Raw genomic sequence first — 26,844 nt, forward strand, 5'->3', positions numbered from 1 at the left:
TACATTGTAACAGCCTACACACAATTTTATATATATATATATATATATATATATATATATATATATATATATATATATATAATATATATATATGGCGGTAATACCGCATACCGCGCTACTGAGCCACTCAAAATTACCGCAAGGGAAATTCCTTAACCGCGACAGCCCTATATAGATGTCGAAACTACATCATTGCACAGGCTTCAGAACAACGTGAATATAAGAGACCAGTGGCATGTCAACTTCAGCCTCTTTCACACAGCGATTCCGGTAAATACACGGATAATGTGTCCCATGATTTTTTTCCGGAATTGTTTAATTTGGTTCATTCACAGTTGTTTTCCGGAATCTGTGCGTGCTTTACACACAACCCATAAAGACATGTGACGTTTGGATGTGAGATGTAATGCCACGCATACGTTTCACTAAACTGAAACTAACCTGAACAAACTGTGCTTCAGCGCTGATAGTGCGGAGCTGGCTCTGTCTGATCGCTGCTTCATTCCACTTTGCACATATTTTTTTGTCGTGAAGAGTCGCAGGGTAGCGTGCAACATCACTACAACACTGCCTTTATGGTTCTGGCTTTTGTTCACACAGCGCTCATTCCCGTAATTTTCCAGAATCAGCGCGCATTGTGAAAGGGGCTTTACTAAAGCAACAGTTATGTAGCTACTGCATTCGGTGTTTGAAAAAGAAAAAACATTAATGATCATTCTGAAATATCTTGTTGAGTATCAGCAGGCTAGGCTCTCTCTATGGCTCTGGGTTCGGCTACAACGATACATGACCGTAGTTACCTGTGATTGGCCTGGCTGTGCGTCACTCAGAAAACAACAGGCCAATCAGAAGAGAGGCTCATGAATATTAATTAGATGGGCCAAAATCGACCTGTTTTTGACAGAGCTCCTAAAAAAGGAGCTGTAAAAATATATTGAGATGGATTTTGGCACTTATACCGTAAATATATATTCTTAAGGACATCAGCAACTAAAATAAACCTCCAGAAATGTGTACAATATGGGACCTTTAAGATAAAAATCGGAATAACAATGGACTTTTTTTCTCAGAATTGAAATTTAAACTAGCTATTTAGAATTTAGAATTTCTCATAATTCCGAGTTTGTATCTCGCAATTCTGCCTTTTTTTGCTATAAATTCTGAGTTTGTATCTTGCAGTTCTTTTTTTTTTTTTCTCACAATTCTGAGTTTGTATCTCCCAATTCTGGCTTTTTTTTCTCTCAAATGCAAGTTTGTATCTCGCAATTCTTTTTTTCCTCGCCATTCCGAGTTTGTATCTTGCAATTCTGCCTTTTTTTGCTCGAAATTCCAAGTTTGTATCTTCCAATTCTGACTTTTTTCCTCGCAAATGCAAGTTTGTATCTTGCAATTCTTTTTTCCTCGCAATTCCGAGTTTGTATCTTGTAATTCTGACCTTTTTCCTTGAAATTCCGAGTTTGTATCTCACAATTCTGACTTTTTTTCTCTCTAATGCAAGTTTGTATCTCACAATTCTTTTTTCCTTGTAATTCCGAGTTTGTATCTTGCAATTCTGCCTTTTTTGCTCGAAATTCCGAGTTTGTATCTTGCAATTCTGAATTTTTCCGTGCAATTCCGAGTTTGTATCTCACAATTGTGACTTTTTTCCTCGCAAATGCAAGTTTGTATCTTGCAATTCTTTTTTTCTCACAATTCCGAGTTTGTGTCTTGCAATTCTGAATTTTTCCTTGCAATTCCGAGTTTGTATCTCACAATTCTGACTTTTTTCCTCGCAAATGCAAGTTTGTATCTTGCAATTCTTTTTTTTCTCACAATTCCGAGTTTGTATCTCCCAATTCTGGCTTTTTTTTTCTCTCAAATGCAAGTTTGTATCTCGCAATTCTTTTTTTCCTTGCAATTCCGAGTTTGTATCTTGTAATTCTGAATTTTTCCTTGCAATTCCGAGTTTGTATCTCACAATTCTGACTTTTTTCCTCGCAAATGCAAGTTTGCATCTTGCAATTCTTTTTTTCTCTCGCAATTCCGAGTTTGTATCTTGTAATTCTGACTTTTTTTTTAAAATTCCGAGTTTGTACCTCACAATTCTGACTTTTTTTCTCTCAAATGCAAGTTTGTATCTCGCAATTCTTTTTTTCCTCGCCATTCCGAGTTTGTATCTTGCAATTCTGCCTTTTTTTGCTCGAAATTCCAAGTTTGTATCTTCCAATTCTGACTTTTTTCCTCGCAAATGCAAGTTTGTATCTTGCAATTCTTTTTTCCTCGCAATTCCGAGTTTGTATCTTGTAATTCTGACCTTTTTCCTTGAAATTCCGAGTTTGTATCTCACAATTCTGACTTTTTTTCTCTCTAATGCAAGTTTGTATCTCACAATTCTTTTTTCCTTGTAATTCCGAGTTTGTATCTTGTAATTCTGACCTTTTTCCTTGCAATTCCGAGTTTGTGTCTCACAATTCTGACTTTTTTTCTCTCAAATGCAAGTTTGTATCTCGCAATTCTTTTTTTCCTCGCTTGTATCTTGCAATTCTGCCTTTTTTTGCTCGAAATTCCGAGTTTGTATCTTCCAATTCTGACTTTTTTCCTCGCAAATGCAAGTTTGTATCTTGCAATTCTTTTTTCCTCGCAATTCCGAGTTTGTATCTTGTAATTCTGACCTTTTTCCTTGCAATTCCGAGTTTGTATCTCGCAATTCTGACTTTTTTCCTTGCAATTCTGAGTTTGTATCTCACAATACTTTTTTCCTTGCAATTCTGAGTTTTTGTCTCGCAATTCTTTTTTCCTCGCAATTCTAAGTTTGTCTTGGAATTCTGACTGAGGAAAAAAGTCAGAACGGTGAAATGAAAAAGTCGCAATTACCTTTTTTAAAATTTTTAATTCAGTGGTGGAAATGGGCTTCCATGCAAATTGATTTTCTTTCAGATAACAAGAAAAAAAATCTGCATGTAAGTGAAGAAATTATGCCAGAGACATTATCACTGTAATTTTACAGTAATGATGATAATTCATTAATGCCCATAGTGGTGGACAAAATAAGTTAATTTCCAACTAAATCCCTTTTACAACTAAAGTGGACCAAAAAATTCTGCTTTTAAATTTTAGGCCCATTGTGGGTTTGGCATTTTTATTCGGTTCACGTTTGTCTCAACTGAGAGAAGTTTTTTCCCCAAAAGTTTCTAAAGTTTCAACACATTTAAATAGTTCTGACAGCAGAGTATGGGCAAACTTTTTCGTCTTGATATCCTAGCGGCAGGAATATTGCAGTTTGAATTGCAATATTCCTCAGTCAGAATAATCCCCAAATTATTATTTTTTGCCCTACTTCGCAGTACACTCATAGATCAGGCATCAGAATAGTTAAAAGCAATTCCCTTGAGTAATAAAACCCTATTGACATACTCAACTTGCACAAGTGTTTTTTTTAAAAATACTTAACAATCTACAGTAGCAACAGCTGATCAGATTGTACACTGAGTACTTGTAACCTGTCCAAGTTCTCATATTGCAAAGTACAATTCACATAGTAATGCAACTGAAATTAATCTGTGCTGTATTTCATCTCTCTCTGTCTCTCTCAAGAGTCTGGTGTCTATGACAGCCACACAGGTGAAGGTGAATCGAGCTCTTTCTGTTCTCCCCATGCCCTTTGACCTGCCATTGGTGGCAGATCCCACCCACACGGTGACTGTGTCTCCTCCTGCAGCTCATATTGGCCCGGGTCCTGTGCAGATGAGATTGATCTCATATGAGCTGAGAGAAGGACAGGTACAGCAGTTCACACTAATGTCATTTACAGTCTTAATCAGTCTTGAATCATAATCATCTCTCGCTTACATCTCTTTCCTTGTCCTCACATAAGCTCAAAATATAACTTTTCAGTTATATTTTGAATTCTCTTTTCTTCAAAGAGAGTCAATTTTCCAATCTACATGCTCTTATCTTGTCAAAAAAAAAAAAAAAAAAAATATGCACAGATAGTGAGGAATGAATAAAAGCACCGGCAGTCGTAATGCGCTGTGCTTAGCTAAATAAAGTGCTTGAGCTTGACTCGTTCTCCTTTTTATCCTTTACTTAAACCCCTTTAATTCCTTATATACCTCTCGGTATCACGGGAGGACTTGAATTGGATGCAATGTAGATGACTTAGATGTAATGGTGTTTAAAAAAAAGCCTACTTGACTTTGCTTCACACCCTTTGAACTCCTATTGATCCAGCTGCAGCATAAACATGTTTAAGAGCCGCACGTCTGTAGCGTTTAATTACTCGTCTCTTGTCTAAATGAGAGTTTTTGCCTTTGTGTGGGGCACAGAGCTTCAAAGATATTCAAAATAAGTATTGTTCAGAAGTTGTGTTGTAATTAATTAATCTTTTAAAATTTTAATTATGTTGTTCTTTATTGTTACGGTGGTTATAATCCATTTGTGTTTTCAGGACAGTGAGAAATTACTAGCACTGTGTCGCTCCGAAGGGAACGCGATATCTCTTTCTTTGGGCCTGAAGACAAAGCGCAGTCCTCCTTCTCCATGGCTGGTCTTGCACTTCCATGGAGGAGGATTTGTGGCACAGACTTCCAAATCACATGAGGTATATTTTTTCTCTTTCTCCTTATATTTTCCATACACCACCTTTTTCATCCTAACTTGAATCAGACAGAACTGTTACATTTAAGCCACCTGGAATATGATTTGCTCCTTATAAAATAAAAACAGAATATCATACGAGGCTTGGAAATACATAAAAGTGAAACAGTGTAATAAACAAACATAACATATTGCTATATTTAATATATGATTAAAAAAAAAAAAGACAGTCTCACAGTTCTTTACTAATGTGATAACAGTGTAAGCCGGTAAAAAGATATTTTTTATTTCTCAATTCCAACTTTTATTATCAAAATTGCATAATTGTGATACAAGCTCGCAAATCAGATATTTTCTCATAAATGCGAGTTTTATCTCGCAATTCTGACTTTTTTCCTCAAAATTCAGAGTTTGTATCTCGGAATTCTGACTTTTTTTCTCCCAAATGCAAGTTTGTATCTCGCAATTCTGACTTTTCCCCTCTCAATTCCAATTTGTATCTCGCAATTCTAGTTTTTCCCTCGCAATTCCAAGTTTGTAGGTTGCAATTCTGTCTTTTTTCCCTTGCAATTCCGAGTTTGTATTTCTCAATTCAGACTTTTTTTCCTTGCTATTCCGAGTTTATATCTCGGAATTCTGACCATTTTCCTTGCACTTCCGAGTTGTATCTCAGAATTCTGACTTCTTTCTCACAAATGTGACTTTTTTTCTTCACAATTCTTTGCAATTCCGATTCTTTGCAATTTGTATCTTGGATTCCTGAATGATTTTCTTGCAAATTCGAGTTTGTATGTCGCAATTCTGAGTTTGTATCTCGGAACTCTGACTTTTTCCCCTACAAATGCAAGTTTGTATCTCACAATTCCGAAATGTATCTCGGAATTCTGTATTTTTTTTCTTACAAATGCGAGTTTGTATCTCACAATTCTGAATTTTTCCCCCTGTAATTCCGAGTTTGTATTTTGCAATTCGGACTTTTTTCCTTGCAATTCAGAGTTTGTATCTTGCAATTCTGACTCTTTTTTTCTTCACAAATCCGAGTTTGTATCTTGCTATTTTGACCTTTTTTCTCTCAATTCTGATTTGTATCTCACAATTCTGACTTTTTTCACTCTCAATTCCGAGTTTGTATCTTGCAATTCAAACTTTTTTCTCGCAAATTGGAGTTTCTATCTCTCAATTCAGATTTTTTCTCGAAATTCTGAGTTTGTATTTTGGAATTCTGATTTTTCCCCTCACAATTCTGAGTTAGTATATCGCAATTCTAACCTTTTTCCTTGCAAATAAAAGTTTGTGTCTCGTAATTTTGACTTAGGTATCCATAGTTGAAGAAAAACCAAGATACTACAGTATACATCATAATGATAAGTTGCTCATGAGATGTTTCTTTAAATTTTGAATACTTTATTACTTCAGACATTTACTGCAGTCACCCAGGGTCCCACCTCTATGTCTGAGCATTCATTTTGTGGTTTTAAATAGTGCCTCTTCTGTTGAGTATTATGCAGAGCAGCTTCTTGGCAAGCGGAATAAGATATTGGTCATTGCGTTCAGTTGTGTCCAGTCTCTTGTGCAAAGTATGAGACTGCTACTCTGTTAAAGTATCATATCTCTCATGCAAAATTCACCTTCACATAAACACTCACCAGCGGGAGCCTGCGTTCTCGACAATGCATTAGCTGCTTGAACGAGCGCCACTCAACAATGGACACGTTGATATGAGATGTAACTGGCAGTCAGAGCAACATGTTTTGACGCCTGTCAGCACACATTAGGTCTTTTAAACTACAAAACAAAACTGAGAGAGGGAGAATGAGGAAAAAAATGGTAAAGAGACTGAAATATCTGAGAAGAAATATGTTCATTCCGTAAGTGTTTTCTCTTACGTAAATGCATGGTGAGGTGCTGTCAGGCGTGTATTCGGGGTGACAGAAGCTACTTGAAGTCAACATTTAGTGTTGAGGACCATAATTCAGGCTCTTTTCAGCAGTGCAGCCACACTGAACCACTGTCTTAAAGGTGGAAACTACAGGATGTCAGGATTCAGAGAGGAATTAGGGGTGAGACCTGGGAAAGCAGTTCAGGATTTGAAAATGTGGATCTTTGCCATCAGTCCGCAATGCTAGAAATACTTTGTTAACACACCCTTAAATTACAGCCATAATAAGAAGTCATATTAATAATGTACACTATCCACCTTATTCTTTAACACGGAAGTAAGCCAATTGGTGAGAATTCTGGTTCATTATTAAAAAGCTATACAACGTGCATTAAATGGTAAAACTGTTTTCACTACAAAAAAGTGTGTGTTTATAATTAAGATAATACTTAAAAATATTATGGTAATCTGGGTATTTTTGCTTACTGAATGCTGCGTATTTGGACATACTACATATTTGATGTGACCCTGGACCACAAAACCAGTCTTAAGTAGCACGAGTATATTTGTAGCAACAGCCAAAAATACATTGCATGGGTCAAAATGATTGATTTCTCTTTTATGCCAAAAATTATTAAGATATTAAGTAAAAATCATGTTTCATGAACATATCTTTGAACAAGGCAGTTTCCTAGTGTAAATTTATTAAAACTAAATGTTTGTTCAGTAATATGCATTGCTAAGAACTTTATTCATTTATATATTAAATATTATTTATTTTTTGCACCCTCAGATTCCTGATTTTCAAATAGTTGTATCTCGACCAAATATTGTCCTATCCTAACAAACCATACATCAATGGAAAGCTTTCAGATGATGTATAAATCTCAATTTCATAAAATAGACCCTTATGACTGGTTTTGTGGTCCAGGGTCACATATAGTGTGGTATTGAGGATTGGGGCCCATCGGTTAAGAGAGTAAATTAAGGTAAACATAGTCAACATGATCTGGAAATTGTAACCAATTTTTCTTCCCTATTGTGATGTATTTCTGACTGAAACAGACTAGCATTCTATAAAAAATATAAAGAATTGTCCATTTTGACATTAAACCAAACAAATACCAAACCATAAAGTAAGAAAAACAAAAGGAAGAAAGAACTAAACCTGGAAATCCTGGTATTGATTTTCTAGATTGCCTATAAATTCCAAACCCTAAAAATGTAGCAGTTTTGATTCTTAATTTCTGTCTCTCTCTCTCTCTCTTTCTTACCCTCCAGCCGTATCTGAGGAGCTGGTCTCAAGACCTGAATGCCCCCGTCCTTTCGGTGGACTATTCTTTGGCCCCTGAAGCTCCGTTTCCTCGGGCTTTGGAGGAATGTTTTTACGCCTACTGCTGGGCCATCAAGAACCACAACCTGCTAGGTGAGAGAAACCGCCCCGTCTTTAAACTTCCTGATTACATATTATCAAAGACTATAGAATACCCAAGACATGTCACTTGTGTAGTTTTGAATGGGGAAAAATGCAACGCTCATTATGGCCGCGAAGCCCCGCCTTCTTAGTGAAAGTGCCAATCGTTGATTAGAAAAGTCAGCGCGTCACTGCAGCTGCCGTTAGAAGTCCCGGTTGCTATAGAAACAATCGGCGCTCTAAGACGTGCGCTCAGTACTGCGCATGCGCACTGGCTCATCTAGCCGGAAAAATAAGCGTTTTTTCATGCTATTGGAGCACAAGGAACCATATTTATGAGGCAGTTCTTGTTGGATTTCTTTGAAGATTTAAAATATGAAATTTAATCGTAAGCTTGGTGAACAGTTTTGGAGACTTTGATGTTTCCCCATTCAAACAGATAGGAGCTGCACTTGTATGCCCGAGAGGCGTTTCAAAGATGGCCGCCGAGTGACATGACTTGCCTTAAAGAGACTTTGATATTATGTAAGGAATAATTGGCGACGGGCTGTAGAATTCTTAAAAAATAATGCACACCCGAGGTGGTGATGCGGTCACGACGCGAAGCGGAGTGGCCGTTCCACCTCGGGTGTGCATTATTTTCGTAGAATTCTACGGCCCGAAGTCAATTATTCCGCTTATACTACAGTTACCACACCTCAAGACATCGATCAAATTATATATTTGAAGACATTCGTCCGTTTTTTTATCCTTAAAGTGCTATCGTGAGTAGGATTAATTTCTTACGCAGCTCATATAACAGCTTCGTTGCTAGTTCCAAAACGTCATTTTAGACCTAGTAACGACGCTTGGGCCGTTGATAGCAAAATAATGCAGTTGAAAATGAGGTTTAGATGGACCGACAGACAAGCAGACGGACAGAAAGAGAGGGGGGAGAGAGTAAATTACCTCTCTCAAGTCTGTGTCTCTCTCAAAGGTGATCGTCTCTACTAACAGTTAAACTTTAAGTCCATTTTCTTCAAGACCACGCCGTTGTTACCTCGCTTGTGAGAACTGTCATGTCGTTTTTAAGTTGTTAATCGTCAGAGCAGCGCTAACAACATTAGCGTGTATGCTAACGTGAGTGCTAACTGTATGTGTGTGCCTCTGTGAGTGAGAGAGAGCGAGAAATAGAGTTTGTGCTTTCCGTACATAATAAAACGTAATATTGTGGAAAAATTGTGGACATAATCTGTCGTTTTTATCCTGTTGTTTACCGTATTTATTAGTTTGGCCAGTGTCACTGTAGCTTTTGGTTATTTTGCTGTTTTGGGCTGAAAGGACATTTGAAATAACTGAAATCGTGTGGCGATTGTGGTCAAAAGCTGCCTGGAACTACATTCGCCGTGCGTTTCCCTGAAAATAATGCACACTTCTAGAACGTTCGCCAGCCAATCAGATTCAAGCATTCAACGGCCCTGTAGTATAACAGTGATTAATGTTTGTTTCTTATAAATAATTTTTTTCCATATTGTGACATACATTGGAGTGTAACGGCCAGTGTTGGGGAAAGTTAATTACTTTTAAAAGTAATGCATAAAATATTGCTTTACTCCCTGAAAAAAGTAACTAATTACATTACTTAGTTACTTTTTATGGAAAGTTACTTTTAAAATCTGGGCAGGTCTGGCTTGTTTGTTTTAAATATAAAAAGCTCTATTTTTGGCAAATGTAAAAGCCCTTTCAAACTAAAAGTGAAATGAATAAGCCTTATGGACCATTTACGCAATGTTTTTAGCCAAAAACAGGAAACTTTTTATGTGTTTTAAGTGTTCATTTACACGACAGCGGCATTTTAGGGACTGAAAACATATAATTTTGAAAACGGGTTTCAAAGTGCAGTTTTTTTTAAAAACGCCACCGTTATAATTTCCGTTGGCTAAACGCCTGATGCATAAGGCACACTTGTATAGTTAAGGTATAGAATTTTGTGAGGTCATGCGTGTGCGTAGTACGTGTTACTTATGTAAATGTGCTGTACGTGTCAATTTTAAAGGCAAGCGTGAACAAATAGTGCTAACAAATAACTACTGGCCTGGCAAACGTAATACAGAGTTTTTGACAGTTTTCGTGGATTTGTGTAAACGCGAGTCGTTTTGAAAATGTTGTGTATATGTAAAACTTTTTTAAAATGCAAGAGAAAAACGTTTCAGTTTTTGACTACATCGTTGTCATATGAACGTAGCATCAAGCTGAAAGAAAAGTAAATGCTCAGTAGAACACAGGAAAAGAAAGTTCAACAATAAAAAAATGCACAAATGTTTATCTGAAGTAATTTTTGCTTATTAGTATAGGTAAATTAGATAATTAAAGGTCAGCAGCAGCACTGGTTAATAAAACGGGATTAAATAAAGGATATTGTGTTATTTACTCACAGACTTACTCCCGAGTTCTCTTAACATGGGGACAGGAGAGCTGTCAGTCAATAAATGGGAAAACAAAGTAACAGGCGTTTCTTATTTAAGAAAGTTACTCAGATATTTTCTTGTAAATTAAAAAGTAATGTGTTACTAGAAAAAGTAATCTGATTATGTAACTTGTAATGCTTTACCCCTAAAACTGGTAACAGCTTTTAAAAAATATATATATATTGGGTGAGATGTTGGAGATTGGAAGTTCCAGTTGACATTTTGATTAAATATTGTGAGGGGGAAAAAAAAGATAAGTATTCAATAATAAACTGTTCAAATTAAGATCATACATGCATTTATAAAATAGGGCGAATTTCTATTTCATGCTGATTTTAAGCTTTTATACACTATTCTTGTATGACTTTATGCATTATACAGTGTTAAATAACCACACGTTCATAGTTTACTTTCAGTGGAAGGTGGCAGCACTTGTCAACACTATTTTTGCAAAAATCTTGCTGCTTTGTCATGCAAGACTGCTGTCTTTTTTGAGGTTGACATTTACCCATCGGAGGTGACATAACCTGCTTTCCAAGCCACTTTTTTTTAAATAAAAAGAAAGAAAGAAAAAGGAGCTCCATCCAGAATGCCAGATCAAAGCTATTTTATTTCATTAATTTAATTTTGTTATTTTTATGACCACTTTAATGAAACACTGAATACAATGTTTACAGTAATTGCATCATCCATCTCCCAGACTGCTTTTTAAATAATGAATAGGGTTTTTTTCAAGATTGTGTCATTCAGCCACTTGATTAGTCCTTAAGAAAACTGATTAAGGTACAAGACAAGTGAAATCGGCCGACTTGACGATCTGTCATACTGTTGTGCTGTGCTGGTGTCAAGATCCCACAGGGAACAAAGACGGCTATTGAAACTCAGCTCACACTCGGTCTGACTACAGCAGCGTAAACATATTCATCATTCAGTGTTCTCTCACCTGTGCTATCTATCTCGGGATCATGACGCGGATCACGCGCCGCTAATAATTCTCTTTGGGTGTCTTTGGTGCGAAAACCTCACCAGAGTGCCTCAGATCAACGACCTCATTTGAAGTTGAAAATTATAGTGTGTATTTGTCTTCTTGATTCTCTAAGTCATTTTTATTTGATCTATTGCGCACTTCATTTTCTGCTCCATTCCTTCCTAAATCTCTTCTGTTGGCTCTTTTCCTTCTCAGGTTGGACTGGTGAGCGTGTGTGTTTGGCTGGTGACAGTGCAGGAGGAAACCTGTGTGTGACCGTGTCGATGCGGGCCGCTGCTCATGGCGTGCGCATGCCGGATGGCATCGTCGCCGCGTACCCCGCCACCTTGCTCACCGTGTACGCCTCGCCATCCCGCCTGCTCTCCCTCATGGACCCTCTATTGCCCCTCAGTGTGCTCTCACGCTGCCTCAGTGCTTATGCAGGTCAGTCTGGAGCCATAATAGGATTTTATGACAAATAGTGCTGTGTTGTGACTTGGGTTATTAGCGAGCTGGAACGGTCAGGTCCGATGCGTAATTTATCGCTGGTAAAAGTTTAGCATATTCGCAATTTAAGGAGTGTAGACACCTTAATGATGATGAATGATTTCAACAAGTAAAGTTAAGTGAAGCCACACACGTCAGGAATAGATTAATAGGCTTGTATTTTGTTATAAATGAATCGATTAGTAGTGTTTTCAATCATAGTAATGTAAAGTCAAATCGGTAGCCCACGGTTTGTATTTTCTTTCCTTTGCAGGTGAACTATAGCAATATTGTTGTTGTGTTAAAGAAGTACTGGATATTATTTTCTATCTCTCTTCTGTTCTAATTCTTAATCTTTTGTCAGCCTGTTTTCTTTAAATTAGGACAGGTTTTATATTTCTTTTGTATTCAAAAATTGAGGTTCATTAACTCAGATCAGTGGGCCTATTATCTATCAGTTATAAAAACAATTTAAAAAAACCTGTGCTAAATGAAAGAAAACAAGTTGATAAAAAGATTAAAAAAAGCATTTTTTGTAGGCTCAAGTGTAACAAGGTGGAGAAAAAAATCATATTACCAAAAACAAAAAAAGGATTTACAATTAATATTATAATTTGTTTACCAGATTACCAAAAATAACCCCCTTAAAACTACCAAACATTTTATTATTAATAGATTTTTTTATTATTAATAGAACAACATTTTTTGGTTGTACCTTTTCGGTCATTTTTAGTCCAATGTGGTAACATTGTCTGGAAAAATAAAATCCTCTCCAGATCAAAATAACTAAAACACAACATGAATCAAAATATATAATATTTCGTGAAATTGTACAATGTGTCCCTGGACCACAAAACCAGTCAAAAGTTTTTTTTTTTTTGTTTTTTTTAAATTGAGATTTATACATCATCTGAAAGCTGAATAAATAAGCTTTCCAATGATGTATGGTTTGTTAGGATAGGACAATTTAGCCGAGATACAACTATTTGAAAGTCTGGAATCTGAGGGTGCAAAAAAAACTAAATATTGAGAAAATGACCTTAAAAGTTGTCCAAATTAAGTTCTTAGCAATGCATATTACTAATCAAAAAGTTTTGATATATTTATGGTAGGAAATGTACTAAATATCTTCATGAAACATGATCTTTACTTCATATCCCAATGATTTTTGGCATAAAATGTATCATTTTGACCCATACAATGTATTTTTGGCTAATGCTACAAATATACCTGTGCTATTTATCACTGGTTTTGTAGTCCAGGGTCACATATCAGAATTTCTCAGCATTTGGTTTTTTGCCTTTTTGCTGTAATGACAGCTGTACAAGTTTTTTTTTTTTTTTTTTGTACAAATTTATTCTCATGCATGTCTCAAACTTTACTTTTGACTATTTTCCTTTCTTTCTTTTTTAATTTAATTTAGGTTGTTTGTTTGTTTGTTTTGATTCCCACAGTTTCAATTTGGAATTTGGACCCCCTACTGTATGTTATTTACTTTTTCTTCTTTGTCCTTCTCTGCTGTGTGTAGGCACAGATCCACAGGTGGAGAAGCAGGTGGAGAAGGTGAGCACTTTGAGCATGGTGAGGAGAGATACTGCCCTGCTGCTCCGAGACTTCAAACAGGGAGCCTCCAACTGGATCCATTCTCTGCTGGACAGAGGGAGTGCAGGTACTCGTATATGACTGAGATATATTGTATTTTCAAACTCATTGTGCTGAGTGTCTAAGTGACGTTTATCAATGTGTCTTTTTATGATTATAACCCCTCCACACACTGATGATGATGCCTTTGTAATAGCGCAGCTGGCTAATTATTTGATCAGTTTTAATTAGATTTAAATTAACGCATACGAAGCCCTCATAGCACTCTCCTTTGCTTCATATAATTGGCTCCATGGTGATAATTGCCATTTGTTCAGAGCTATATGTGGTAGCTTCTCTAACTCACTCTCCAGCCTGTGGAGCGTGACCCATAGATGGTGTTGTGGAAAGTGGTAGTTCTGAAGCTTTTGAATAGAGGCCCCAGTTCAATCTGCATCCGTCATCTAAGCAGGCTGATTAATCATACCTGGAAGTCTAATGTATGGACATTGGGGAATTGCCTATGGTGCCGCAACCTCATTCCTCCTGCTTCTCTTCACAGCTGTCACTTGCGTATTAACTGCTTCTAACTTGACAATCCTTTGACCTTTAATGATCTTCTCCGTAGTACTCCATCACCAGTAGTTTAACCCCGTCTCCCCTGCTTTGATTGGTTGCTGCCATTCTGATGATGATGATGATGAGCAGTGTCTGGTTTCCTTCATTGATCATTGTTTTCCAACATGATGCTTGGAATTGAGGTTCATCAGACCAGAGAATCTTGTTTCTCACAGTCTGAGGGCCTTGTAGGTGCTTTTTTGCAAATTCCAAGTGTGTTTTCATGTGTCTTCACTGAGGAGAGGATTGAGTCTTGCCACACCTCCATAAAGCCCAGATCGGTGGAGTGTTGCAGTGATGTTTGTCCTTCTGTAGGTTTCTCCTATCTCCACATATGATCATGGAGCTCCACTAGAGGTTCTTGGTCACCAGTCTAACCAAAGCCCTTCTCCATCAATTGCTCAGTTTGGTCTGGAGGCCAGCTCTAGGGGAGTCCTGGTTGTTACAAACTTCTTTCATTGAGGGTAATGGAGACTACATGCTTCTGTAAATCTACAACGCAGCAGATTTTTTTCTGAACTATTGTTTCAGAGCTCTGCAGGCAGTTTTTTGACTTCAGGGCTTGGTTTTCGCTCTGATATGCATTTTCAGCTGTTACATCTTTTATTGAGACGTGTGTGCCTTTCCAAATCATACCCATTCAATTGAGTTTATCTACAATCAATATGAATTACTCCTGAGCTACATTTCAACTTTCATTTACATTTCAGTCTTATGCAACAGAATCATTTCAGTTCTTTATTTCAATAAATTTGCAAAGATGTTAAAAACATGTTTTTTGGCTTTGACAGTATGATGTATGGAGTGTAGATTGATGTGGAGAAAAAAAGTAATTTAAAGCAGTTTAACATGAGGCAGCAATAAAACAAAATGTGAAGGTGTATGAATACTTTCACAAGGCACTGTAACTAATGTTAACTAATGAAACTTATTGTAAAGTGTTTCCAAAATTACAATAAAATTCTATACTATACTAAAACCAACCGTTTTAAATGCTACAATTTAGGCATCACAACATTACAATGTATATTGTAGATTTGCTAAAGATTACAATCTGATTTGATCATTCGTTGTTGTTTTTTTTTTTAAATGAACTTCAAGTGAGTTTTAGATGATGCAAAGGTAATCTAAATATCATATTGGCTGATGGCTGATATGGTACCAGTATATTTCGCATTTCTCACACAATTGTCGCAAATGCTCAGCTCTGATTGTCTCTGCATTTTTATTCTTTCTCAGTTCATTTTTATTGCGTTTTTGATTGCGTAGTCGCACAGCTGAACTGAAAAGCTGAAAATATCCATCTCAAACAAAGCTCTTTGTAATGGCTTCACATACTCTGTTGTGCCAAATGCCCGTCGGTTTAAAGTCAATGGTTTAAATGGACTACTATCAACCCCAGATCTCATATCATTTGAGTTCATTAGCTCACACAGAGAGAGAAAGAGTAGGCTGTGCAGGATGTCAATGCGGTGTGGCTAAAAGGCATCATTAGTGTGGTGTGTCACACAACACAAAGCTTTCTAATTGCCTCATGATGACCATGAATTCATTATTCACTATACTAACATTGCTGAGAATAGTTTTGCACAAGATTATGGCTATGAGCGATACAGCTGTGTTGTGGCTGGTGCGTCTGTCAGTTGTATGTTTATGTCTTTTTTGTATTTTTTGTATAGTTTAAAAGGGCCTAATATTTTCCTGGGTGTCTGTTTAATGCCACACACACACTCTTCACATCAGCCAGTCACATGCCTTACCTCTCCCTGGCAACTGTTTCCTCGCCAACAGCCTCCACCAATGTCTGTGTGAGGGTCTTTATAAACCCCCACCCCTTGTGCTTAAAATTGCTACCCTCTGCCCATTTGTACTCCTTTCTTTACTTTCTCATATTGCCTTTTGTCATATTTGCATTCTGTATGGGTCCAGGGATTTCTTTTTTTTCCAGTTTATTCTTAACTCTCTGGTTGTGTTTGGATTCCTGTCACACCTTTGGTGTTCCTGCTCAAAAATGACCGGACTCAAAACAACTGCTTATAAATATCTTATTTTGCTATATTATCACCAAATATTGGAATACATTTTTTGTCAACTTGTTTTCTTTCATTTAGGACTGGTTTTGTGTTTCTGTTTGCATATGATTAGTCATAGGCCTTATTTATTTGAGAGTAGGTACCTCATTTTGTGGAGAAAAAAAAAAAATGTATGAATAATTTTCACAATATTAAACAAAAAAAAATATACAAATTTGCTCTGTTTAGCACACTAATGTGCTTTAATGTTTAATTAAGAAGTTTGCTTTTAAATGCTTTTATTTTGTACAAAATTGCAAAGTCATACTTGTGGTGTTCCCGGTCAAAAATGACCGGACTCCAAACAATTGCTTATAAGTCTCTCATTATGCTATATTATCACCAAATATTGGATTCAGTCTTTTTGTCAACTTGTTTTCTTTCATTTAGGACTGGTTTTGGGTTTCTATTTCTATCTGATTATTCATAGGCCTCATTTATCTGAGAGAAGTTACCTCGTTTTTTGAGTGAAAACTAAATTTTATTAATAATTTTCACAATATTAAACAAAAAATCTTAAAAATGTGCACTGTTTCTTACACTAGTGTGCTTTAATGTTAATCAGGAAGTTTGCTTTTAAATGCTTTTATTTTGTACAAAATAGCAAGAAGTCACACTTGGGGTATTCCCGGTTAAAAATGACCAGACTCCAAACTATTGCTTAGAAATCTCTCATTATGCTATATTATCACCAAATACTGGATTCTATCTTTTTGTCAACTTGTTTTTTTTAGAGGCCAAGTACCAAAGGTGCGGTGGCACCTATTGAAATTGTTAGAATTCTTCTTATTATTATTCTTCTTCCGCTGTTGAAGTCTATGGTAGCCCATAGAACCACTTGCGGGTAAGTTGTGAAAAGTGGCACACTGATAGATCTGAAATGTCACCATAACCAATTTGGAGTCTCTAACTCAAATTCTCTAGTGCCATCACTTGTTCAAAGTTTCACTTTCTTTTTACTAATAACTTTTGAACGTAAGGTTTAGTTTTTTCCTATTTTTAAATGTTTGAAAAAACTACTTTTTTGAAATCGACCCGTACGGTTTATCTGATTTTCTCCAAAATTGGCTCAGATCATCTTTAGACCATGCTGGCAAAAAGTTATGGAATTTAAGATTTTCTGTCAAACCGTTCTCAAATAATGTGCAAACAAATTTTATGAAAAGCGCACAAAAATGGATGTGACATATTTGCACCAAATTTTTAATGTGACCACGGCACATCAATTTGATAATACCGCCACCTATTAGTCAAGAGTAATAAACCATTCATTAACCATTAATTATGAAATTTCCAAAAATGCTAATAAATTTTGATTGCATTAGCCTATTGTAATGAAATTCAAAATATTCCTTGGGTCATGTCAACAATATAGATACCAATTATACCATAGTTGGCCAAACTTACTGTCCACCATACTGATTTATGTTGAAAACCTACTTTTTCAAACTCTTCCTAGACCGTTCATCCGATTTTCACCAAAATCGTGTCAGATCATCTTCAGACTGTGCATCATAGGCCTCATTTATCTAAAATTAGGCACCTCGTTTTTTGAGTGAAAAAAGCATTTTTTATTAATAATTTTCACAATATGAGATTATTATTATTTTTTTTAATTTGCAGTTTATCACACTATGTGCTTTAATGTTTAATATTATGGAACAAGAAGTCTGACCATTGTGACAGAAAAATAAATAAATAAATGGAACATGCATTAGCATTGCCATATGGAGAACCACATCAATGAACACCTGGTTGTTGTTTGAACTCATGCATGTGGCTGACACTAAAAATGAGGTGCCTACTTTCAGATAAATAAGGCCTATGATTAATCAGATGCAAATAGAAACACAAAACCAGTCTTAAATGTAAGAAAGCAAGTTGACAAAAAGAATGAATCCAATATTTGGTGATAACATAGCAAAATGAAAGATATATAAGCAATTGTTTGGAGTTTTGGAGTTGTTTGTTTTATCAAGGAACACCACAAGTATGACTTTTTGCAATTTTGTACAAAATAAAGTCTGGTCATTTTTGGCCAGGAACATCACAAGTGTGCCTAGGTGAAATAAAACCCACAAAAAATAACGAAAATTCTAAAATAAATCCTGTGAAGTACTTTGACCCTCAGTAAGTCAGTAAGTTTGAGTCCAATGTGATAACGTTAACTAGTATTTTCAGGAAAAAGAAAATCTTCTCCGAGTCAATTTGACCTGAACACAACCAGAGGGTTAACCTGCTTTGAGAATGCAGAATTATCTTAGTTTCATGGTTTTGTTTTTCCGACATCACATTTTAGGCCTGTTAATATCTCATGTAGACATTTATCTAACCAAACAATAACATGAGAGCATCATCAGTCAAAATATGTGATTGTAAAGCATCTGTGCATCCAGAATGACCTTGAAATGACCTAAATATCTACTCTTCCCTTTTAGACTCTGTTAGAAAGAGCGTTTCAGAAGCATCTTTGACCTCTCCTCATGCAGACCCTCCGGTGTCCGGCAAGGCGTCTGAGAACTCCCTGGAGAAGGGGTCTCTGAGGAGCCAGACGTGCCAGAACTTGGGCACACACACTAACAGCGGTGCCAGCGATGTAGAGAAAAATCCCAGCCAGACTGCCAACCACCTTAGCACCACCACAGCCAACCACAACTCCATCCTCGACATCACACTGACACCCGAGAGCAAGGTACAGCTCCTCATCTAGTGCTTTAGATGGAATTAATCAAATTCCCACTTTCACCGTGTCCCTAAAGCTCCCGCGGTGTCGAAGGTCTCTCTTTTACAGATTGCAACAGTGAGTCATATTAATCAACAGGCTGATTTGCATTCTACTAGGATGCCAATCTCTGCTGCAGCGCATCCATCAGGCTGTTTTTCATGGCTTTATGAGTGTGTGAAACATATGCCAATATTTGCGCTGATTAATTTGCTATCTAGAGTGAGAATGACCTAGCCTTCAACAATTTAACAGAGTTGCTTATCGCTATCATAGTCAAACATAACATTTAAATAAGAGACAGCCGCATTGTTAGTAAGAATCTGGTATGTTTGCTGGAGTGCAGAACAGATGTTTGTGAAGAGTATCAAATTGCTATTGGTGGCAAGAAAAACGACTTTTTTCTGCCATAATTTGCATCAGAGTCAGAGCTGTGGCAGAACACAGGCTGTCTAATGCACAAAATTAACTGGCCTCTTAACACTGCCTGATTTTAATAGCTTGCGGTAAATTGTTGATCTGGTTATTTCAGTCAGGTACACTCTGTACAAATAAATCACTTTGCCTTTTTTTTTTCACTGTACTCTTCTCTGTTTGGCTTAGTGAAGTGAGAAAGGACAGTGCTGAGAGTTAAGTTTAGTTGTGCAACTCTTGGGAAGTGCAAAGGATTATGCTGCAATGATGTCACTTGGATTTTGCCTGCCATTGTTCAAGTATGTGTTCAAATCCCGCAGAGAATCCCATGATGCGCTGACGTCAGATGTGTGAATAATTGCAGGATTTGAAACGCTAATTTTTGCTGCCTGGTTCAAATGAGTCATCTCAGCCTTTCCTGAACCCATTTCTCCCTTCTCCCACATTCCTTCTTTCACTATCTAATGTCTTATATAAAAAACAACAAACAAAAAAAATTAAATAAATGACAAAAATATATGCGAATCTAAACATATAAATATATTTTCTTAAATATATACGCGTGTGTGTGTGTGTGTGTGTGTGTATATATATATATATATATATATATATCTCCTGAATGCACTGAAAAAAAAGGGTTATCTTACTTGGTGTTTTTGTCTTGTTTCTAGTTAAAATATAAAAAAGAAATATCTTAAGTTAAGATGCGTTTACTAGATAAGCAAAATAACTTAAGATATTTAGTCTTGTTTCCAGGGGAATAAAACTAAGTGCCGTTTGCTTGAAATAAGTAAAATTATCTGCCAGTGGGGTAAGTAAAATACTCTTGTTTGAAGAATATTTCACTTACCCCACTGGCAGATAATTTTACTTGTTTCCAGGGGGGAAAAAAACTATATTAAGTGCATTTTGCCTAAAACATGATATACATTTTCTTCTGTCATTTTGCTTATATAGTAAATGCATTGAATTTAAACAAGATAAAAAAAATACTAAGTATGATAAACCTTTTTTTGCAGTGTGAGTCCAGAATCTCCCGATCAAAAACACAGGCAAGGAAGACGCGAAAACAAGCGATTTCATAAGATTTTATAAGCAGATGCATATTGAAAATAATGTGATCATCAACAATAAACGGCATATTAATGAAAACTGCCAAATGTTAGTGGTAAAAGTGGTAAAGGACTGTGCAAGCTTTGGGAGTGTTGATGAAAGCGATCTACTGCATCTTTGCTCAAATATGATCCAGATGTAGTATTTGATTAAAAACTCGATTTTCTCAACTTTTTGCTCAATGTTTTTTTTATTTATTTTTTTTTTTTTTATGAAACTTACCTACATTCAATTGTTGTTAAAGAATGCTTGAAGTTAGAATAAAACAGTTTTTGTTTAAAAGTATTTATTTTGATGTATTGCATATTCAGATATTTATACAACAAAATATTCTGGGGGCCATGACATTTTAGGGAATTTAAAAAAAAAATGCTGGCGGTGGCTGGAGAGTTAATATACAATGTTTTATGTAATATACTCAAAATACAAAATAGTAGTTTAAAGGTCCATTGAAGTGGTTTGGAACAAGCAGCGTTATTATGTGTTGACGTAATTTCAGCTGAAGACAGGGTGGGACATATCAAGCTGCCACTCCCCCTTATTTAAATATAAACCCAATAGCATTTTGTTTATATCACAGATTGGGCCAAAGCCGTTAAGACGCATTTGACAGCATATGGCAGCCACAATCTGATCCATATCGCTATAAAATATAGCATTTTGTGTAGAATTCAAATTGTTCCGATACGGTTTATGGTCTGCAAATGTGGTCCGCTCCGTGCTTTTGTGTCTCTAGACCAGAGCAGACTGCATTCACGCTCCGATGGTTTGCGTGACACAAAACCAGACTTCTTTTGCCCTAATGGAAAGCATATTTACACTGTCTGAATCATTCCCTATTCCCTATATAGTGCACTAAATGCCATTCACCATACAGAAAATACTAATTCTGTGAAAAAGTGACCGATTCCAGCAAAGCTTCAGTTAGGGATGTGCAATAAATCGAAATTCAGTTTCAAATTCGATTTCGGCTTCAAGCGATTATGAAAATACAATAATCGAGATAAAACGATTATTGCTCCTGATTCCGCCCCCTTTGTGCGTATTCGCTCCTCTATAAAAGCCCAATTTTTACATGCAAATAGGACGTGCTTGATTTATTAATGTTTATTTGATGTCCTGTTTTTAAAAGCATGAAAGAGAATTTGTGCTGTTCTGTGTATGCGTTCACAGATGGACCAGAACATGGACAAGTAAAGTGAACGTTTAGCTTAAGATGCGCACCTAAACGGTCAAATACATGCAAATATATGTCAAAATGCGGCGTTTGGTGATTATTCGTGTAAATCTTCGTCAGTTATGTCTCAAATTAACAGTTGAGAATGAAAATACGTGTGTAACAGTATATTGGATCAACAAAAAACAAAGACAAAATCACTCACTGCTCTTGACCGAGGGACTTTTAGTTTTTATAAGAAACAAAGCATGTTTAATTCTTACAGTGAAGACTATGCTGTTTTATTTGACATTCAATTAATTACATTCAATTTCATTTGTACACTGTATCTATTTTTAATTTGCATTGCTATCTTTAAATGAATCAATCATATAGTTCTGGACCCACTCATAATCGTGTTAAATAATCGTGATTACAATATTAACCAAAATAATCGTGATCATGATTTTTGCAGTAATCGTGCAGCCCTAGCTTCAGTGACTATTTATAGTGTAGGGAGCAGAGCACTTCGGATTCTAGAGAGCATTTTATTGGACAGAAAGTTTGATCAGAAGCTGAAGTGCAGGATGGTGTCATAAATTGCTGATCCATATTGGTGGAAGTTAGAGACTGCAAGTTTTGAATGCTTGTATTGTGTAAATGGGAAATATGTTATTGTTTTTAAAAAAAATCTTGCTTATAGATAACCTTAAGGCAAACATATTTATACTAAAAGACAAAAAACTTCAATTTTGATTTCATGGGGACTTTAAGCTTCTGAATGGTGGCATAAATAATAATTAAAAAGACATCTGCCATTGATCCAACCTTGTTACCTCACATTCATATGTGACCCTGGACTACAAAATCAGTCATAAGGTTAAATTTTACAAAACTGAGATGTATACATCAATAAATAAGCTTTCTATTGAGAAATGGTTTGTTAGGATGGGACAATATTTGGCTGAGACACGCCTACTTGAAAGTCTAGAATCTGAGGGTGCAAAAAAATCAAAATACTGAGAAAATCACCTTTTAAAGTTGTCCAAATTAAGTTCTTAACAATGCATACTACTAATCAAAAATTACATTTTGATATATTTATAGTAGGAATTTCACAAAAAACTTCATGGAACATGATCTTTACTTAATTTCCTAATGATTTTTGGCATAAAAGAAAAATCAATAATTTTGACCCATACTATGTATTTTTGGCTATTGCTACAAATATACCCCAGCGACTTAAGACTGGTTTTGTGGTCCAGGGTCACATATCATATTGACCCCTATTTATTCCACTTCTCTCCTAGCCCGAGGATGTGAGTTTCTTCCTCTGCAAAGAAGTAGATCCCTCAGTAACAAAAGCCTTTTCATCTGTGGCCATTCCTCCCCCTGGTGATGAGGAGGACTCTGAGAATCCCCGGGAGTTTCCAGAGGGTTTTGAGCCTCTGCGATCGGAGCAATTAGCAGAGATGAACGTGCAGAGTTCTCCCATTGTCAGAAACCCCTACATGTCACCCCTTCTGGCTCCAGACAGCATGCTAAAGGGACTACCTCCCATACACATAGTGGTAAGTCTTTTACAAAAATGTTTTCCAATCGCAAGCTCATATTTTGTCTTTCTTGTGTCTGAGACTCTTCTTTTGCCATCTGTCTCATCCCTCTTTTCTCAGGCCTGTCATCTGGACCCCATGCTAGATGACTCGGTGATGTTTGCCAAAAGGCTGCGAAATGTCGGTCAGCCAGTGACCCTGTGTGTCGTGGATGACCTTCCTCACGGCTTCCTCAGTCTGTCTCAGCTCTCGAGGGAGACTCGGGAAGCTGCTAACGTATGCATGGAGCGAATCAGGGATGTCTTCACCATGAAAGACCCTCCCCCAGAGATGCGCAAGCACCGCAAACTGGAACGGACCAACCAGAAGCCCTCTGCCACCAAAAGAGACCACACTCAGCTTTCTCAAGTGACTCTGCAGGAAGAAGATGAAGAGGAAGGGCTATTTGTTGGGGGAGGGGCTTCTGTTGTGGATGAGGAGGGGCTTGCTGAGTTGTACCCTCCCACTAAATCTGAAGCTGAAAATATTCCGGCTTAGATTTTGGGCTGGTTCCATTCTAAATGATACCAAAAGAAAGATATATGGTTTAGAGCAGTGGTTCCCAACCACGTTCCTGGAGGCCCCCCAACGCTGCACATTTTGCATCTCTCCTTTGTCTGACACAGTAATTTCAGGTCTTTGAGTCTCTACTAATGAGCTGATCATCCGAATCAGGTGTGTTTAATTAAGGTGACATGGAAAACAAGTAGTGTTGGGGGCCTCCAGGATCATGGTTGGGAACCACTGGTTTAGAGTAATGTTATAAAAAACAGTATTAATGATTTAGTTGGATATAGAGTGGATAAGGTTGAAATTAGAACACCTCAAGCTTTATTACTCAAATGTGATTGCGTACACATGCACTCCCTTTACATCTGTTTACCACCTTGCCTTTTGTTGCGATATACCAGCACAAAAACTAATATCCTGCCTTGTACAAAACATCCCAGCACATAACCGTCATTGAAAGACATTACAAATGGATGTATAAACCTAAACCTCACTCCTTATAGCACTAACTGTTCTTATACAATAATGAAACGGTCTACAAACTGTGATTCAATATTATACCTGTGTGATACAAGTTAAACTCCATAGAATGCACTGCTGCTAGGCGTCCTGGGGCTAACTGACAAAAGAATTTATTAATGGTTGATTTTTTTTTTTCTTTATAGTAGCTTTTGAATTATTTATGACACTGAATTATAATATGGTGTTACTGTGTATGTTAATCACTCTTTATTAGTCTACCTGCCTCTTGGCTCCTAGAGGACGTCCTGTGCGAGTAGCGTTTGAATAGGATTTCTGATGCTGCTTTGTCTTCGCAGAGTTCAGTGTTTATTAAATGCAATTAATCGTGATCAAATTTCCACAAGCGTTTTGTGGAAAGCAAAGCTCAAGTTACACAAAACCGCAGTGAATTTGTGATATAGTGTTACTTGTGTTCTGTGGTGTCCAGTCTTGTTATACTGAAACTAATAGTCCATATTGTTATAAATTATCTTGCGTTTAGTGTGCTGTAAAAGTTCTAGTTCACCCAAAAATGAAAACTCCTTTTTATCCTTTTTTCACCTTCACATCATTTCAAACCTGTTTGACTATTTCTTGGAACAACATTTCGGCTGTTTTGCCCAAACAGTGAAAACCACTGGGGTCCAAAGCACACCAACATGAGGCTTCATTGACTTTCATTTTATGGGCAAAAAGGACTGAGAATATATTCCACAAAACAATGAGTCATGCAGTTTTGACAAAAAGGGTAAACAATGCCAGAATTTGCATTATTTGGATGAATTTCACTTTTAAAGGGTTAGTTCACTTCCAAAACATCTGTTCCAAAACCAAAATTTACATATCATTTATGCACCCTTTGTCATCTAAGATGTTCATGTCTTTCTTTCTTCAGTTGTGAAGAAATTGTGTTGTTTGAAGAAAATATTTCAGGAATTTTCTCTGCATAGTGGACTTTTATGGTGCCCCTGAGTTTGAACTTCCAAAATGCAGTTTTAATGCAGCTTCAAAGGGCTCTAAATGAACCCAGCCAAGGAAGAAGGGTCTTATCTAGAGAAACTGTAAACATTTTTTATTTTAATTTACAATTTATACACTTTTTAACCACAAATGCTCATCTTAAAAAAGCGATGTTGGGCAATTTTGAAGTTGGAGGACAAAATGAGATGGAAGTTTTTCGACATACCCAACTGTATTGAACAGGAGTGCACAGAGTACTCATGTGCATCACAGAGCTTTTTTTTTTTTTTAAATAACCGATAGTTTTGCTAGATAAGACCTTTCTTCCTGTGAGTTCAAACTCACAGGCACCATAGAAAATTCCTAAAATGTTTTCCTCGAAAAACATAATTTCTTTAAGACTGAAGAAAGAAAGACATGAACATTTTGGATGACAAGGGGGTGAGTAAATCATCTGTAAATTTTTGTTCTGGAAGTGAACTAATCCTTTAAGTCTAAGTGGTGTTGAAGTGACATAATTTGACTCATTAAGATTTGTTTGTTTATCATAATCATACTGTAATCACATTTATCTGTTAAATATCTTGTTATAAAGACAAAAACATATGGTTTGAAAACTGGACAAGAGATTAGAGGGGGGAAATCATAGGCTATACCTCTCCATCTTTGGCTTTCCCTCTTGGTCTTTCTCTGACATGTCACTGCAAGCTTCTGTTATTTTTCCATATCCCTTGTTTCTGCACTCAGTTTGTTTCCCTCTGTTAACAATCGTGTCGTCTGTCCCTGTGCACGCTGACCCATTTTGAGCGCACTCTTCAATTCTCACCCAGCCCATCCTAGAGGTATTTTAAGCAGACTCCCTCAACACCCAGCAACCTTGAGCCAATGAAATCTTTCAGCCTGCACATGTGTGACGCATACCGCTGTGATAGCGTGTCTCTATTTGAATCAGGTCGCCTTTTTCCTTGGCACTAATTGACTCTATTGACTCTCCGACAAAAAATAGCCAACGTTTTGCCACTCCATAAAGTTCATTAGTGCTGTATGGGAGGTTTGGGCCTTTGTGTGCACAGCTTTGCTGTGTGACAGTAGCCTGAACCCCCACAGAGCGCACATATCCTATTTATTGTCGACTTTATTATTGAAACTCGTCTTGCTGTCATTTTAAGATTTGCTCAGCTAAGTGGCACAGCCCGACATGTCTTCTGGGACTTTATATATCCCCAGCAAAGGCCTCTCTTTATCGGTGTGTCTATGATTGGATTAAGCCCAAGCTTTCTGCTGAGAGAAAACAATGCTCCATCTACTGCTGATTGCAGCATTTGAGAGGCAGTTTATGAGAGTGTCACGATATAAAAAGATTTGCTTGCTTGCTCTTTTCTCCATGTCAAAGCTGCCTCTTTTCTGGTGACAGATTTGAAATACCAAATCTTGGTTACTCTGCACTTTCTGTTGGAGTGCATATGTTACACATGTCTAGTCATTTGCGCTTCTGGGTATTTTTGTCAGTTGCTTCCTGTTTCAGTCAGTTTGTTCAGAAACTTGTTTGTTGCACTTTGTGCATAGAAAAGCTTCTCAATGCCATTGTGATTGAAGATGCGAAGGCCATTGTGTGGAGTCCCTTCATGGAACCATGACTAAAACAACCAGAACTGGCAAAGGAACGATAAGACACTCCGACGCCCTCTGGTTATCCGTTCCAGCCGAGTTGTCTCTAAGCTTTTTTATTTTTTATTTTTGGTTGTATGTATGTAACCTTGAATGCACTGCTGAGCATTTCCACTTTTTTTGTGCGTGTGACTCTCAAACTGCCTCCCTCAGAGAGAGATTACTCATT

General features: G+C 36.8%; 1 protein-coding gene across 1 annotated transcript in view; it reads left to right on the forward strand.

Annotated features, from left to right (window-relative positions):
* LOC141342283 (hormone-sensitive lipase-like) overlaps window positions 1–25,703 on the forward strand; it is a 44,479-nt gene extending 18,776 nt beyond the window's left edge. Inside the window, exons 6-13 of the mRNA XM_073846703.1 lie at window positions 3,574–3,759; window positions 4,427–4,579; window positions 7,736–7,880; window positions 11,499–11,726; window positions 13,297–13,437; window positions 18,478–18,731; window positions 22,755–23,015; window positions 23,118–25,703. Of these exons, the coding sequence (XP_073702804.1) occupies window positions 3,574–3,759; window positions 4,427–4,579; window positions 7,736–7,880; window positions 11,499–11,726; window positions 13,297–13,437; window positions 18,478–18,731; window positions 22,755–23,015; window positions 23,118–23,534 (1,785 nt within the window). The 3' untranslated portion in view covers window positions 23,535–25,703. The remainder of the gene's footprint in view (window positions 1–3,573; window positions 3,760–4,426; window positions 4,580–7,735; window positions 7,881–11,498; window positions 11,727–13,296; window positions 13,438–18,477; window positions 18,732–22,754; window positions 23,016–23,117) is intronic.
* Window positions 25,704–26,844: the final 1,141 nt, after the last annotated feature.

The sequence above is a fragment of the Garra rufa genome, chromosome 9 (assembly GCF_049309525.1).
Source record: "Garra rufa chromosome 9, GarRuf1.0, whole genome shotgun sequence".
NCBI lineage: Eukaryota > Metazoa > Chordata > Actinopteri > Cypriniformes > Cyprinidae > Garra > Garra rufa.